Here is a 15,998-nt window from a genome sequence, read left to right on the forward strand (position 1 = left end):
CTAACATTGTACATAAAACGGGAATTGGTTTTTATCTCAATGATTGAAATGTATATAGACTAACACTTTTATGCTGTAAATATATTTCTGTGCCATCCTGTGCTTCCTTTTGATGTTTGATGAAAGGTTAATGATTGAAGACATTTGTATGTAGAGTATTTTTCTAGTGGTTTAACTGACATGCTACTGATGCCAAAATCAATTGCTTTACTTTTTTTTTTTTTTGTCATTGTAAGTTGATTAAAACAAATGACAATAAAAGCTTCAAACTTTTGAAAAGGTTTTGAAGAGTACACTTAATGAAATTAAACAAAATCCACCTACAACATATCAAATATTTGAAAAAATAAGGTCTCAAACACTTGAAGTTCTCATTTTGTGCAATCTCAATGTGCAATCTCTGCTTTACTTGGTCCCCCCTCAGACCTATGACCACATTATCACATTACATTTGGCAAACACCCATAATGAGTGCAAAATGTTTGTTGATGCATGCAACCAAAACATGAACAAAGTATTTTACAACATGCACTGTGTAGGCATGTTTCATTTGAATGAGTTATGGTCCAGAATTTCAATACATTTCAGTGCTCTGAATATGCCATTATCATTCATCTCCTGTTGAGCAGTAGGGCTGCACATTATTGACAACTATGTTGTTGTTTTTGCTGTTTTTTTCAGGATTTTGTGATTGTGATATGAACTGCTATTGCAATTGACAACATCTTCTTGTTAGTTTCTTTTAAGGGTTTAAAATATGTTTAAAAAATTCTGGGGTGCATCGTAGGGTACCCTTGTAGGCCAGAGATTATGCACAGCACAAACTTGTTTAGAAAATCATCGGAAAATCTCTCTCTATAAGAAAAAGGAAACATCTTCAATGTTATGATTTCAGCTTTTTATTATTAATTGTGAAGCCCATTTGGAAAGTGTATACATACCACTCTAGTGCCTCTAATTAGCATTGACTGCCCCCACTCTCATCCACTCATAGCAGAGAAGAGTTTGTAAAAAGTACAGTAAATTTCACACAAATGTCAGTCAGATGAGCTCAACAGGCTAAGAGGGCAGAAATGACTAGAAAGCTTTCCAACCAATTATGGTTCGTGTTGGCTAGAGAACATAATGTGCTCTCTGACCTCTGAGAAGGCACCAAGGTCCTGTTGATAAACTTTTAAAAGTACAGTGTCCGCCTGCTATTCGATTCCACACTTACAGAATTACCAACATCCACAAGATAAACAAGATTCCACTGTGCTTGCATGCATTTGTAACACATTTAAAGCTGTTTCTTATAACTCTAATATCATTGCTTTATAGAAAAATATAGTGCAAGCTGTGCTAATGTATCAGACAATCGCAGTATTTCCTCTGTAAATGTATGTAGTGCAGTGGTGCTTGGTAATTTGACGGTGGATTCCACATCTTTACCTGTTTTGGTCCCATTATGATTCTAGTGCAGGCTGCATTGCAAAAATGCATTAGTCTTTGTATAGTTAATCATAATAAAAATACACATATTTCTGATTTAGCTTCAATTATTTTGTTAAATTCACAGTTGTTTTAGCAGTGGTGTTGGCACACCACTGGCAAAAAATGAATACAGAGGAAAAGTGAATATATCAGTAGAAAAGGGCTGCAGCAGGATCATCTGGACTCACAGAGACCTTCATTGAGAATCTCAAGGTCATAGCTTGCACATTTTAGGGCGGCCATAGAACACAGGTTCATGCTCCGTGTCCTCTGGGCCTTGATGAGCTTCACGCAGAACATGCGCTCTTCGTCTCTGGGACAGTCCCGAGCAGCTTTACATTCACACTTTTTGGATGCTGAGGACAGAGAGACACGAGTATACATTAGTGAATTGTTTGCGGTGCTTTGGTATAATGGAGAACTCAAAGCTGCACTAGACAAGATATTTATGTAAAGGTACACTCGTCATCAGCCTAAGGGTTTCAGCCCAAATCACAAGGTGTTTCTGCAGCAGAGAAGACCATCCCACCCCCCACCTAATTCAGATGCTGCAGATTTGCCCTATAATTTGCCCAAATGACATTCTGGCGTCAGGTATGGACACTGGTGGAAAATCATCCCCACGCACAAGAAGTGACAAATATAAACTTAAGAACAAAATGCGAAACTTGCTCCAAAACGGTAGCGACTGAGCGCTCAGTGGAGACAGATTTGGACCCACCAATGACGTTTGAACTCCTCCACCCTCAACAGCCACAAAGAAGAAGAAATGTAGGTACGAGGAGGAAGCAGCTATTTTCTAAAGTCACTCGCATAACATCTGGGTCCTCAAAATTCAAACAGTTACTTCTTGCTGCCTAGTGCAGCTTTCATGTGCCTACTAGCCAAGGTTACAATAGAATCATACAAATGGAAATTATTTAAATTGATGAACCAAGGAGGAATTATGTTCTCAAGTGTTCAGTGTGCTTTAATCTCAAGAGGCTGCAACCGCCAAAGTGTGCACTGATGATGATGAGACGTTTGTACTCGTTTGTCCTTCCTCTGAGCAATTAAAGCTTTCTTCATAATTTATGTTTTTTTACACAATTGCAGGGACCCATTAATGCAAATCAGAGTGGAATTTATAAACAGTATCACCACACATCAGACGAGGTCAATGATACATTGAGTGTGAAGTGGTTTCATACAAAACGTTCTCACCAGAGCAGGTCTCCCATTCATAACAGGTGTCGAGTTCGCATGGCACCTGAGCAGCGCTCTTGGAGGCCATTTCGGCTCTAAACTTGGCCCACTCCAGTTTGGCTGTGTCACCCTCATCACACAGACCCTCACTGATGAAGAAGAGCGGATCACCATGGCAACGGCCCGCATGAAACGAGCAGAGGGACATTGACACAGCGACGCCAAGGTCTACGTTTAGGATACAGAGCGCCTCTTGATATGAACTGCAATTATAGGCACAAAAACACACACACACACAAGAACACACACACACACACACACACACAAGGGTTGGTCAACTGCAGGCAAAGATGAATGATTTTCTCTTTGATTTTTTTTTAATTTTGTTGTCATTTTCTTCCTTTTTTCTTTTTGTTTGGGTGATTTATTTATTGTGATGAATTGTTCTGTATATATGAATGTCAATAGCAAATATAAAAAAAAAAAAAAAAAAAAAAATGAAGTAAAAACTACCTGATAAGGATTCAATTGCAATTCTAACAATAGCACTGAACTATTTTGGGTTTTTTTGTGATAAACACATAAAAAAGCGCAATGTGCACATGTCATGCTTTCATTTACACTCAGTATCTTAAAGCATTGATGCTTTTCCTAAGTTAAATTTCACTTACAGGCAGCTCTCACGTTGGATACAGACACATTCAGCGCCTTCTAGTTTCTGTCCAGGATCACACCGACTCTCAGGAACAAATGGATTTTCTAGATAAACACAAAGCAAGAGGACAAAGCTTTCATTAATCATTTTATTTGTACAGGATAGTATCCCTGCTTGTGAGGAGAAAGCTTCACATATAAGTTATGCACATCAACAGATGCAGTGAAACTATGCATGCGTGGAGTTATTATAACATATAAGTACAAAGGTCAATGTTTTTTCCTCAGTAAGGATAAGACAGCATTCTATAGTCAGGGCTCCTATACATATATTTTTTGCATGACTGTCACATAATATTGACTTCAACTTCCCTGAACAATATTTGTGATCAGTGTCTTCATAATGTTACATGTTCTTCATGATGTTACATGTAAATTTTTTGTTAAATTGCTGACTTGTGTCCAACATCTTGTTTTGGCTAGTCAAAGGTGCCTACATCTTCCAAGCATTCATGTGTTTCTGAACAAATTTCCAAGATATTTCCAAAATGTTTTTGACATGTATAATTTTCCACAACTCGTCATCTGGAAAACACAATTTCCCACAGCTGTGGAAACGCTGTAAAATGAAAAAAAGGTCTCAGTGTGCAGTTTCAGTGAGCTTGTTCCTACTGTACCATCAGTGCAGCGCAGGTCGGCAGGTAACGGTGGCTCCCAGGTGAGACTGCTGCTGCAGCTGTAGATGGTCCGTGGCAGCGGCATCAGGCCTACCTCCACACAGTTAATCCCCACAGTTTGGCCTACTGTGTACTCCTCTTTGTCTGGGTACAGTGTCATCCCATCAGGCACTTCAGGAGGATAGCACACCTTCCCTAAGGTGCAGGAGGAATAGTTTTTAAATAAAAATTCAACTTACCCTGTGTAAAGAATAACTAGGTAAGAATAACAAAGAATAGAAAAGGAACACGGAATAGCAAAGGGAAGGTAAGTCTTGTTGTCTATATACTGTATGTTGCTGGTTGAAAATGTTGAGAATGTGCGATGCAGAAAAAAATGTCCAAGAGGCAGCTAGCTAAATTTTTTCTACAACAATGTCATTGCTGTGAGTGAAATTGCAAGTGTGCATTATATATGCAAGATCATATCCAACAGCAACATTCAACAGATTCAAGATTCACAGATTCAACAACATTCATAGTTAGATTATAAAAACTGCTGACAGACAAACTTACTGAGACAGCTTCCTCTTGGCTGGGTCCAGGTCCCATCAGGAAGACAGTTAATGTACTGAAAACCATCCAGGTCAAACCCGGTGAAACACTGGAACTCCTCATCCTCACCAAAGGCATAGTTCTGCTTACCTTTCTGCCGTAGTACAAGAAGGAGAGTTGAGAGTTGAGAACTTGTTATTCCTCCATATTTTAGGCAATTAGATGACACTTTTATCCAGAGCGATGTGGCAATGAGCTACATTCTCTATCTATCTATGTCTGTCTTACCCTCTCTCTCCCTTGATAGTCTCTCAGTAATACATTTCTGCAGAGGTGTGACCAAGACAACTTGGCTCGAGTCCCAAGTCAGTCTCAAGTCAAGTCCCAAGTCTAGATGTAGATTACCAAGTCAAATCCAAGTCAAGTCCATGTCTTTAATGCCAAGTCTCAAGTCTAAATGTAGAACACCAAGTTAATTTAATATCTTAAAGAAAACAGAACATTCCAATGCAATATCATTTTAAAAGCATAAAAACTTGGTAAGTTCTACAATCAGTTTCAGCTTCAATAAATTCAATCATTCCATACAAATTCAGAAAACAGAATTTAAATTCAGCCTGGTGGAACAAATCTCATCACTTTCAATCTAAGTCACAAGATCTTTTGTCAAGACTTTAGAAACCAGTCATCAAAGTACAAGTTAATTCAAGTCCCGAGTCAAGTCTCAAATATTCTATTCATGCATCAAACCAAGTCTCAAGCAGTTCAAATTGTGAATCGAGTCCAAGTTATGAGACTCGAGTCCCAGCAAGCAGACTTAGTTGACTTTACCCTGAGGAAGCTGTTGACCGGTGCCTGTGGCCTGAGGCAGCCCTCCACACCAGGAGGCAGCTCGTCCCTCCAACCCACGGTGAAGTCATCATCATTGTCACAGGTATCTTGTCTAGATTAAAAACATATACAGTAAACCCCTAGTTACACATACGTATGCATGAAGAGCTGATAAAGGCCAACTAAGGCAGAAACACTGTCATTTTGAATAAAAAAGTGTATTGTAGAATATATGCGTGTACAGCTCATGACTAAATCTGTCCAGACCTTTCAGTATCTTTCAGTATGTGTTACTGTTTTCAGCCAAGTGTTTCTACTCCTCCTACTTTTGGAAGATGGAGATGTGGCACGGCTCCTCCTGTCTGGCAGGACCTTCGCAGGCTTGGCCTCCTTTCAGCGGGGCGGGGTTATCACACCGCCTCGTCCGGTGTCTCTTCATGGCGGCTCCGCAGCCCCCGGCGGGACTCCACGGCCCCCAGCAGCTCCAGTAGCCGTCCACTTCCTCTGTAGAAAACACACGGCAAACCACACTCAGTGCACACTATAGTGGAGGTAGCTGGGATAATTTAGATTGGGTTCTATTGGTTGTAAAAATCGCATTCAGAATTGTTTGGCTGTTCCTTGGGTCCAGCAGCCTGAATCGTCGGGCATGCCAGCGTCAAGTCCGTCTTTTCAGGTTTCTAGCTGATTCTACTGTTTCACTGTCTAAGTTATATTTCCACACCAATTCCACCAGAGGAAATAGCCTTATGTACATCAAACTTGACAATGAAAGCCATTCTGATTCTGACTATCCATTCAGCCAAAACCAACAGAGACAGAGTTCAGCTGAACCTGAGGCGTAGTCTTTTTCTACTCAACTCTACTTTACTCTACTCTGCTGTACTCTAACATCTCATCTTCCTGTTCCAGGACGATTATGAAAATCACCAAATCAACAGCTACAGATCCATAGTTCAACTGAACCTGAGGTATAGTCTTTTTCTACCCAACTCTACGCTACTCTTTCCTTGCTACCTTACTCTACTCTACCCTACCCTATTCTACCTGACTCTACTCTACTCTACTCTACTCTACTCTACTCTACCCTATCCTAACTGACTTTGCTCAACTCTGTTCTACTCTGCTCTACTCTACTCTACTCTACTCTACCCTATCCTACCTGACTTTGCTCTACTCTACTCTACTCTACTCTACTCTACCCTATCCTACCTGACTTTGCTCTACTCTACTCTACTCTACTCTACTCTACCCTACCTGACTCTGCTCGACTATGCTTGACTCTGCTGTACTCTACTCTAATCTACCCTACCCTACCCTACTCGACTATGCTTGACTCTGCTGTACTCTACTCTAATCTACCCTACCCTACCCTACTCTACTCTACTCTACTCTACTCTACTCTATCCTACCTGACTCTACTCGACTCTACTCTACTCTACTCAACTCTACCCTATCCTACCTGAGTCTACTCGACTCAACTCTGCTCTGCTCCACTCTATTCGACTCTACTGTGTTCTACTCTGCTCTGTCCTAGTCTCCTCTACAGGATATTAAACACAGTTGGGTTAATCAGTAAAGACGCACACAGTCCCAGCGTACCTGCGGTGAAGTCTGGAGCCCGTGTCTCACAGTTGGGCCCAAAGGTGCCGGTTTGGCAGATGCACTTGCACTCTGTGCCGGACAGAACCGGCCTGGCGTTGTTTGGGCAGGGAGCGCACTTACAGGAGTCAAACTCCTCCAGGTATTGTATCAGTGCCTTCCGCAGGTGTCTCCTCTTGGTCACAGCACAGGGAATCCCCTTCACCAGATTGATGATGAGCCGCAGCTGAAGACACAAAGACAGGGTTGTCATGTTGCCAACACCTTAGGTTACCTACTAAAAAGTACTGTGATGATTTTTAATTCTGTGCAGTCAGCCTTTTTCTAACTGCGGGTGTCTGTTTTGTTTCATTCTGAAACAAAACTCTTGAGTTTATCCACCCTTTTAATTGACTAGCCTGTGGAGAGAGAGAATATCTAATTATCTAATACAATCTTTTTCTAATTATTTTTCAAATAAGAGATTATTTGATAATATCATGACTTGACAAATTATCATTAGAGACCTTCACAAAAAACATTGTTTGAGCTCATTCAGATGGTTATCGAACTATCATCACTGCTTACTCACTGATAATGACTGATTCAGATCCACAACCCTCTGGTGACAAACTCATTTCTGAGTTTGTGCCCTGAGGCTACCACTACTGCCACTACTAGTTTTTTTCTATATTGTCAAAATCTGCTTTGTTCGTGTTTGTTTATGTGCTAGAAGTGTGATTTTGAGACCTATTTTGCCATTTCGGCAGTGAATGAAGAGAGAAAAATACAATTCTCCACTCATCTCTACAGATAACAGATAAAAGACAATCGCCAATTTTGGGGTTATTTCATTTCCAGGAAGCTACACAAACCAAGGTACTACCAAAGATCAACATCACTTAAAGTACAGCATGACTGAAGTGCTCTAAAACACTTCTAACCTCAAAGTCCACCACAGCAGGGTTGTCAATGACAGACTTGGCCCAGTTCTTGTACGACACTTGGTCAGGAGTGGCGCCTTTCCTCTCCCAGGCCAGAGCCGCAGCCTCTCTGGCACGACCCCCTTTCACCATGGAGAAAGACTTCTCTGCTGCCTGAACATACGACCCTAAGGCAAATAAATGATGAATGAAGTGTGAAAATTAAATCAGCTGGGTTTTCTTGAGAATCTAAAACCATGGAAAACAGAAAAAGGTGCCAATTTTGATTTTTGTACAGTTTAGGTGGTTTTAGTGCATGCACAGCATTATTTTAACTGGTGAGTTCAGGCTTGCTTTCCATATTTTTCAATAATTTATTCTTTTTTTTTATCTGAACTGTACATGTTTTATACCCATCTGCACTGATACTACATCGTCAATGTTTTGCACTGATTGCATTTTATGTCATTGAAGCCTGTGTGGTTTCTGGCAGGCAATAAAAGGAACCTTCGTATTTCTCAGTCATCTTGTTGTCGGAGCATCTGTTGGCACTGGAGTGTTGAGTGTAGATGATGATGGTCCAGGTGGTTTCACGGGCCAGGCAGCCTTTGGTGCGCTCCACTGTTTCACCTGTTGGGGAGCAGTGCTGGTGTTGATCACTCACTACATTTCCCCCTATGGCTGCAAGCATACTTTAAGTCACAGTGTTCAAATACACACAGCTGTCCTGCTGTCCCTGTAACACATGTCGATATGTGTTATGTAAAATTCAGTAAGCTGTCAATATGTCTATATCAATATGTCTGCAAGGACAAATTCCGGTAGATTTATGGTACTTGGAGATTCAGGAATTCTCATTCTTTCAAAATTATAATTACAATTTGGGGATTTAGCAGACACTCTTATCCAGAGCAATTCACAATTATTGCAGCAGTACAATAAGTGAAAATTCCTCAAGAATCAGCAGGGTAAGTAGCCACAACAAACAAAAAAGTAAAGTAAAAACGACCCTCCTATCAGCAGATATGTTAAGCCAATAAGATAGTGTAAGTGTATGTCTTAGATTAACACATAACATAACACAAAAGGAGGTCAGAGGGCGAGGTGGAGTCTGAAGAGAGGGGTTTTCAATCTGAGATGAAAATGGTGGAGAGACTCTACAATTCTGACTGTGGAGGGAAGATCATTCCACCACCAGGAGGGAGAAGAGTCTAGACTGTAGGGCCATCCTGTCCTACCTGAACTTTTGAGCTCCTCTCGGCTGTATTGGTACAGCAGATCATAGTGGCCTCCCAGGGTCCCTGAGCTGTAGTAGTGTGTCCCGAAGCGCTGGAAGATGTCCCGGTAGAGGGCGTAGTTGTAGTCGAGCGGGAGAGCGTGAAGAAACTGGAGAAAAGGCCCCGACAGGACGACATCACCCGAGTCCCGCACCTTAAACTTGGACACTGGCAGAAGTTGGTGCACCCGGATGAACTGGGAGTCCTGTGTAGGTAATAACAGGTAATGATGATGATGAAGAAGAAGAAGAAGAAGAAGAAGAAGAAGAAGAAGAAGAAGAAGAAGAAAAACCTATTTTTGAAGGCAGACATTTTTTTTTGTAATAGCAGGATGGATATTTGAATCAGATGTGTGCTTCACAGATAGACGTAATTTTATGTGTGTGTATGTGTGTGTGTGTGTGGAGGCATGCGGATACACGTGTGTGTGTGTGTGTGCACTGTTAGAATGGCTTGCCTTCTGCTTTGAAGCTTCAAAAGCATACTTGTTAGATGAAACAAATGACTTTGATCTCCTTCTGAAGAAAAATATGGGGAAGAAAAACATGTCAAATTCACGTTGACTGTCGCCAGAGGAGCCGGACCTCTTCACAGTGACTTGATCAGCTTGCACTGGCTGTGGGTCGGTTCTGAAGTCATCCGGCACTCCCACCTGCAGAACCAGAACCAGATCTGTACCCGTGTCTTTATGCCATCTCATAATCACAACAGCAATCATAATCATAACCGTAATCATAGCACAGTACTTTTCTTAAAGTGGTAATCTGTGAGATCCTCATTTTGTCTATTTTGGATTTTATTTCTATTTCTGCACTACACTTTCCAGAGATCACTTGTCAAATCAGTGTGTCCGGTGCTGTGACTTCTTTTTCCTTGGATTTTCTGAAGATGTAGTTTGACTTTCTGTAGCAGCCGGTCTTTTCTTTGTTGGTTCAGGCTAATTTGTGCCAACTGTTAACAAGCTATCACACTCTTCTATTTATGCCAGACAAGCTGCTGTTGTGCCAGAGACCGATTGTTTAGAACAGTGGTTCTCAACCTTTTTAGTTGTGACTCCTTAAAACGAAGCGATGCCTACTTGCAACCCCATGAGCGCGAGTTCAACCAAAGAACGATTTTCCCTTTTCCAGTTGTTTCATTTGATTCGTTATCAGAAGAGGCCGAGAGGCTGAAAACTGTTAAGGATTTCACAAGAAAAAAGCAAAAAATTTAGACAAAATCTGAAAAATAGGCATGATAATAAATTTGTATAATAACAATATGCTGTTTTCCTATCCCATAAAGCATCTCGCGACCCCGTAAAATGATCTTGCGACCCCCTGAGGGGTCCCGACCCCCAGGTTGAGAACCACTGATTTAGAACAGCAAATGCAGCAAATGCAGTAGCTTTCATGAACTGGATATAGGTTGAATCACTATTTTGTTATGTCAGTTGGCAACAGAGTAGCAAAACGGACAATTATTTCTATGAAAAATGTGCCTATTATTATTTTAAGGAAGTTACAAAGTGCTCTACAATCAAATACCTTGATCTCAAAGCTCTCAAAATTGTGAGGGATCCGGTGGTAGAGCAAGGTACTCTGCGGCCTCTTGATGATGCAGGTGCCTCCCATGAACATGTTGTCCAGCACCGCGCCCCTCGGCTCCTCTGCTATAGCGTCAAATCTACACACATCACGATCACAGTTGGAATCAATTTATTTTTCAAGAATAATAAATATAGATTAATTTGCCTTGGCAACACTGGTACAGAGAGATATCAAACAACTGACACACATGAAAGAAACAGTGACAACAGGACCTCACATACAGTGCAAAGGCAGTACAATACATACTATGGATAATGGGCTATATGTACATTCAACCTCATGTTCTATATGTATATATACAAAGGACCAGTGACAGGTGGTGAAATCTTTCAACAACAGTTCAATGTTTGTTCTCAGGAGGAGAAAACAAATGAAAAGGAAGAAGGGAGGAAGGAACCTTGGCAGGAGGGAATTTAGGAAGGAATTTGAGTAATTTGAACCCAACTGATGTTCAAAGCTCAGGAGTGACCTTTGACCTTTAACTTCAGCTTACCCATTTCCTACCAGGTCAGCTCCAGGGGCCACTCTCTTGTCAGCTGGACACACTATTTTGAAGTCGTCACAGTTCCTCTCATCAGAGTTGTCTCCACAGTCGTCCTGTCTGTTGCACGTCAGCGTCGAGTTGATGCAGCGTCCTGCAGCAAAACAAAAAAATCTCACTGGAATGTTGATTTCAGGCTATAAAATGTGTCTGACTGTGTGGCATGGCAACAGTCAATCTGCGGATGTGTGATGCTTTTTCCCCTGATTGTATGATGATGAATCACAGCATACCATTTTCACACTGGAAGTTGTCCTTGCAGTTGATTGGTGCTAACTTGCATTCTGTCGAAGGGTAACAAGGCCTGTCTTCTGTCAGCTCCACACTGCAGGCCGAGCCTCCAAACTGGGACGGCCTCTCCACAGACCGTGTTCGTAACTACAACAACAGCATGAAAACACACTGGATGAGAGAGAGAGAGAGAGAGAGAGAGAGAGAGAGAGAGTCCAATTCGACCAAATGCCTTGACTCTTACTAGTACTGGTAAAAGATCATAATGATGAGCAATCAATCCCAAAACTGAATCTAAAAATAACTATTGGCACAATTTAATATAATGACTTTTTTTTCTCATTTCTCATTAAAAAGTTATCCAAGTACAACAACCTCATCGTCAGTAGAAAGCATCCTGTTCAAAAAACAAATAGTATCAAAACCAGAGAGGGAATATATGTATGTGCATGTTTTGCTGTTCTGCAATGTGATTAGTATGCACACGCATGCGTCTGTTCTTGCCTGTTTCTTGGCACACGGAGAGCAGTCGGACCAGGGTCCGAACTCTGTCAGGAGGCAGTTGATTGGACAGGCCTGCTCATTACAAGCTCTGCTATCACTCTTCTTGCACAACTGAGCACAGCTACTCTTCCAGTAATAATCATCGTACTGAAGATTCCTGACAAAAAGAGTGTGAGAATCACTTTCACCCAGCTTTAGAATTTGCATCATGTTTGAAGAAACTGAAAATTAACTTTTACTTAATACATTAAATGCTTGACTTTGATTAGTCTTTTCTTAGGTACATTGCTGTATATATACTACCAGACAAAAGTTTGGACACCTGATTGAATGTACCATGTATTTAATTTTCTTAGCTATTTTGATCTAAAGGCTTATGCTCAAATGCCTGAAATTTGTTTCTTAGACAAATAGATAGTGAAGTTGATGCCTATGTATGAATTTCTTTCCAAAGCCTTTGTCTTTCCATCAAGGCAAAGGGCGGCTACTTTAAATAATCTAAAATATAAGATACTTTTGATCTGTTTAACACTTTTTTGGTCACTGCATAATTCAATTTGTGTTATTTCATAGTTTTAATGTCTTTACTATTATTCTAAAATGTGGAAAAAAGTAAAAATAAAGAAGAATGTGGTGTGCCAAAACTTTTGACTGGTAGTGTATGTAACTATGTTTTGCTTTCTGCGAGTAAACAGTATGTCCAATAGTCCCACGAGCCACCAGGATATTTCTTTAAAAGACTTTTCATTGACTGTTAAACCTGCTGTGCTGTACTGTGATTTGCCGTTGGACCGTGCCATACCTGTGTCTGTGCTGTGTGCCATAATTGCAGGTTCTGGAGCAGGCGGACCATGAGCCCCAGGGGTAGCGGTCACAAAACAACCCAGGCTAATTGTGGCCCAGCCCAGAACCTGCAGCAGCAGCAGGAGGCAGCGGCTGCTGTGAGCCCATGGACCGAGTTAGAAGTTAATTTGTTGATCAGGCCAGATTAGAAAGCACTCTTCGTTGGGTGTTTGCTACAGTGATTGGAGACAAAAAAAACAGATGACAGACAGTGAGAAAAGGAGGAGCAGTAGAATGTTTAATACAGTACTATATGTATCAATTAGATGTATATTATACTGCAGACCTTGTCCTTGCACACAACTTTGTAAATTGTCCATATGTGTCAATGTCATGAAGACAATTCCCTGTACCTTTATTGTACTCTGATTCCAATTCTGATCTTGTTTTTATCTGCTAAAACTAGATATCCTATATTTAGGTTAAATATATTTTTGAAGCACACTAAAATGGGTCATAATGTGCAAAGCATTTTTCATGTTAAGCTATTAGTTTGAGTTTCTACAACATTAATTTCTCAATTTAAGCTATTTATTTTCCAGATGGCGTCATTGCAATTAACAAAATTCAATCAAAGCATGCTTTCAAAAGATGCAAAATCTGACTCACCACAAAGAACTGATGTCCTCTTCAGCTAAGGCTTAAGCATATGGTTAGCTTGTGTGTCCGAGTGTGTATGTGGGCAGCTGAGAGGTCTTTGCAGTGAGTTGAGTTAGCCCTGCATTGCAAGCAGAGACTAATAGGACTGCTTCTTCTATTTTGGAAGTGTGTGAGTTGACAGCAGGAAGATATAACCTCCTTAAGTGATTTCCCAGGGGAAAAAAATAGAGAAGTCCATTGGTTTTGGACTTATATTGCTCAACCCCTTTCCAATCACAGCTCAACATACAAAATACTATTTGATAATAGAAACACATATTAGCACAAAAACAGAACATCTTACATAACCCTCTTATCCCGTCTTTTACGGGAAGCAAATACTTCTGGAGTTTCCCAGCCTCGGAGATGTTCACCAGATGTTTCGTTTCTAAGTCTTGACAGCTAGAAACACAGAGGGGGGAGCGCGCTCATGTGAGACACGTTTTTTCCACACAATTTATTGTTACCCAAGCATTTGCACAATCTTGCACTACACACAATGTCAGCACACTTTTTTTTTTTTTGCACACGGTGCCAGTTTTCAGCCTCAGGTATTATGCCCATGTGCTAAAATTATTTAATGCATTTCACCTGCTCTCACTGGTCCAATGCACTGCTGGACATTATCCATGCCATTCGTGCAACTGCAATTATGTAATAGGTATATGCAATGCTGGTTAAATGAACATAGTGACTGAATGTATGTAGAGAAATGTATAAACTGTTGTCTAATTGTATATCCTGCACTCTCCTTCTGCACTGAGGTCCTGCTTTCCTTTTAGTGTGTTGGTGTGTAATCTGAACCAATACCACCACAACAATGTTCTGCACATGTATTATACTTGGTGAAAATGATTTTGTTTTATGTTCTTCACAGAGCCATTATTGCTAAATTAATCTTTATTTCTTCCCATGTATTTGAGGATCAGAACACACAAAAGGCTGGAGGGAGGTAGGGGGGCATTTAAGATCAGCGACATATTTTATTTGGATATAAAACTTTATTCACATTATAAAATGTCCTATACATATGTTTAGCAGTAGAATCTCTACATTGCAAGATACACTACCACACATGGCCTACTTCAAGCAATATTCATGCCAGACAATACAAAATAATTCAGTTAAGCAATTTAGACATCCACTCTAAAAGGAAACAAAAAAAAGGTTCAGAGTCCTACAAACACAAGTCGACAAATCTTTATACATTGTACTTACATTCAATGGGAAAATGGCTTTAATAGAGTGCTCTAGAAGAACCATACAAGTCCATTTTAATTTTTTCAAATCCCATCGTCTAAAGGGAGTGTTGTTTAAAGTCATGGTAGAAGATAGGAGAGATTGTGTACTTTTAGGTGATGAATAGCATTTACAGTCCAAATAATGTAGAGCAAATACTCAAATGATGAGATAATCAAAACAGACTTGTATCACTCCTCTCCTGTATGCTTTAATATATGGAACATTTGCAAAGCCCTTGTGATGGAAAACTGAAGTTGCAAATATGTGCTTTTCCATGGAAGACTGCAAACGAAGCACTGCACAGTGGAAAAAATAGAATGCCATTCTGAGGACGATGTCTAAAAGGCAAAGTTTAGGCAAAGCCTTCAACTAACTTTAGCTCATCTGGCATAGTTTTTACATATGTATTGTAAATTATATTGAAAATCCTGCTTTTGTACAGAAAGTGAAATGTATTAATTATAGGAGCAAAATATGCTTATGCATCATAACGCCACAGGTGGATTGCTTTGTCTACAAGGAATTATAACACACAAGGGACTGACCAGGCATTCTGACAAACCAAGAAACTCTCCCAAATGGCAGTAATATGTTAAATATGTGAATGGAAAAGGTAAATGAAATATGTTAGGAGGTGGTTAGGGCTAAAACATATGAACTGGACAGTGACATGTACACACTCAGACATGGGCCCATGACATGCACAGTGAGAAATCTAAAATCTAAAAATGCCTGTGCACAGCCATCATACCTAAAAATCTGATTATGTTTTTTACATACTTTTTTTTTTATTATTTAAAATAATAAAACACAGAAATACAAGGGGGTGGTGGGGTGACAGATTGTGCATGTGAGATAAAAAGAAACAAGGGGCTTTCAGAAATGTCTCACTTTCGAGGAACCAGGGAACCAAATATATTAATAAATACATAAAGAAAATAAATACATAAATAAATAAATACGCAACAAAACAAACAGCCAAACAAACAATAAAAGTGAAGATGACAAAGAAAAATACAACTGAATAAGATAACAGAAACTCAACAAGGAAGAAAATAGTATAAGAAAAACAAAATACGTAAATGACTATGGAAATAAAATAAAATAAATAACATTAACTAAAATAAAAAAAATATCTAAAATAAAATAAAACAAAATAAAAAAAAAAATACATTTAATTTAATTTAAATTGTCCAGTCGTATTATTTGGTCCTAGGGTAGCCTAGGGTATAGTGTGTTGCTGCCCTGCCTGCTGCCTGAAGGACCCCAGGCGC

At 40.0% G+C, this 15,998-nt stretch overlaps 1 protein-coding gene across 1 annotated transcript; it reads right to left on the minus strand.

Moving 5' to 3' along the window:
- Positions 1-906: 906 nt before the first annotated feature.
- Positions 907-14,118, minus strand: LOC139657844 (complement component C6-like). The gene is given in 20 exon segments (XM_071535792.1): positions 907-1,829; positions 2,677-2,921; positions 3,330-3,417; positions 3,990-4,184; positions 4,545-4,677; positions 5,355-5,466; positions 5,681-5,858; positions 6,957-7,182; positions 7,880-8,046; positions 8,366-8,488; positions 9,097-9,340; positions 9,593-9,787; positions 10,662-10,800; positions 11,218-11,359; positions 11,499-11,643; positions 12,001-12,157; positions 12,803-12,878; positions 12,881-12,939; positions 13,825-13,884; positions 14,084-14,118. Coding segments are annotated over 20 exon segments (2,901 nt in total). The 3' UTR covers positions 907-1,647.
- Positions 14,119-15,998: the final 1,880 nt, after the last annotated feature.

Source organism: Centroberyx affinis, unplaced genomic scaffold (assembly GCF_046629955.1).
Source record: "Centroberyx affinis isolate AG114_WGS23_722 - 3 ecotype Tasmania unplaced genomic scaffold, CSIRO-AGI_Caff_v1 ptg000180l_1, whole genome shotgun sequence".
NCBI classification, from domain to species: domain Eukaryota; kingdom Metazoa; phylum Chordata; class Actinopteri; order Beryciformes; family Berycidae; genus Centroberyx; species Centroberyx affinis.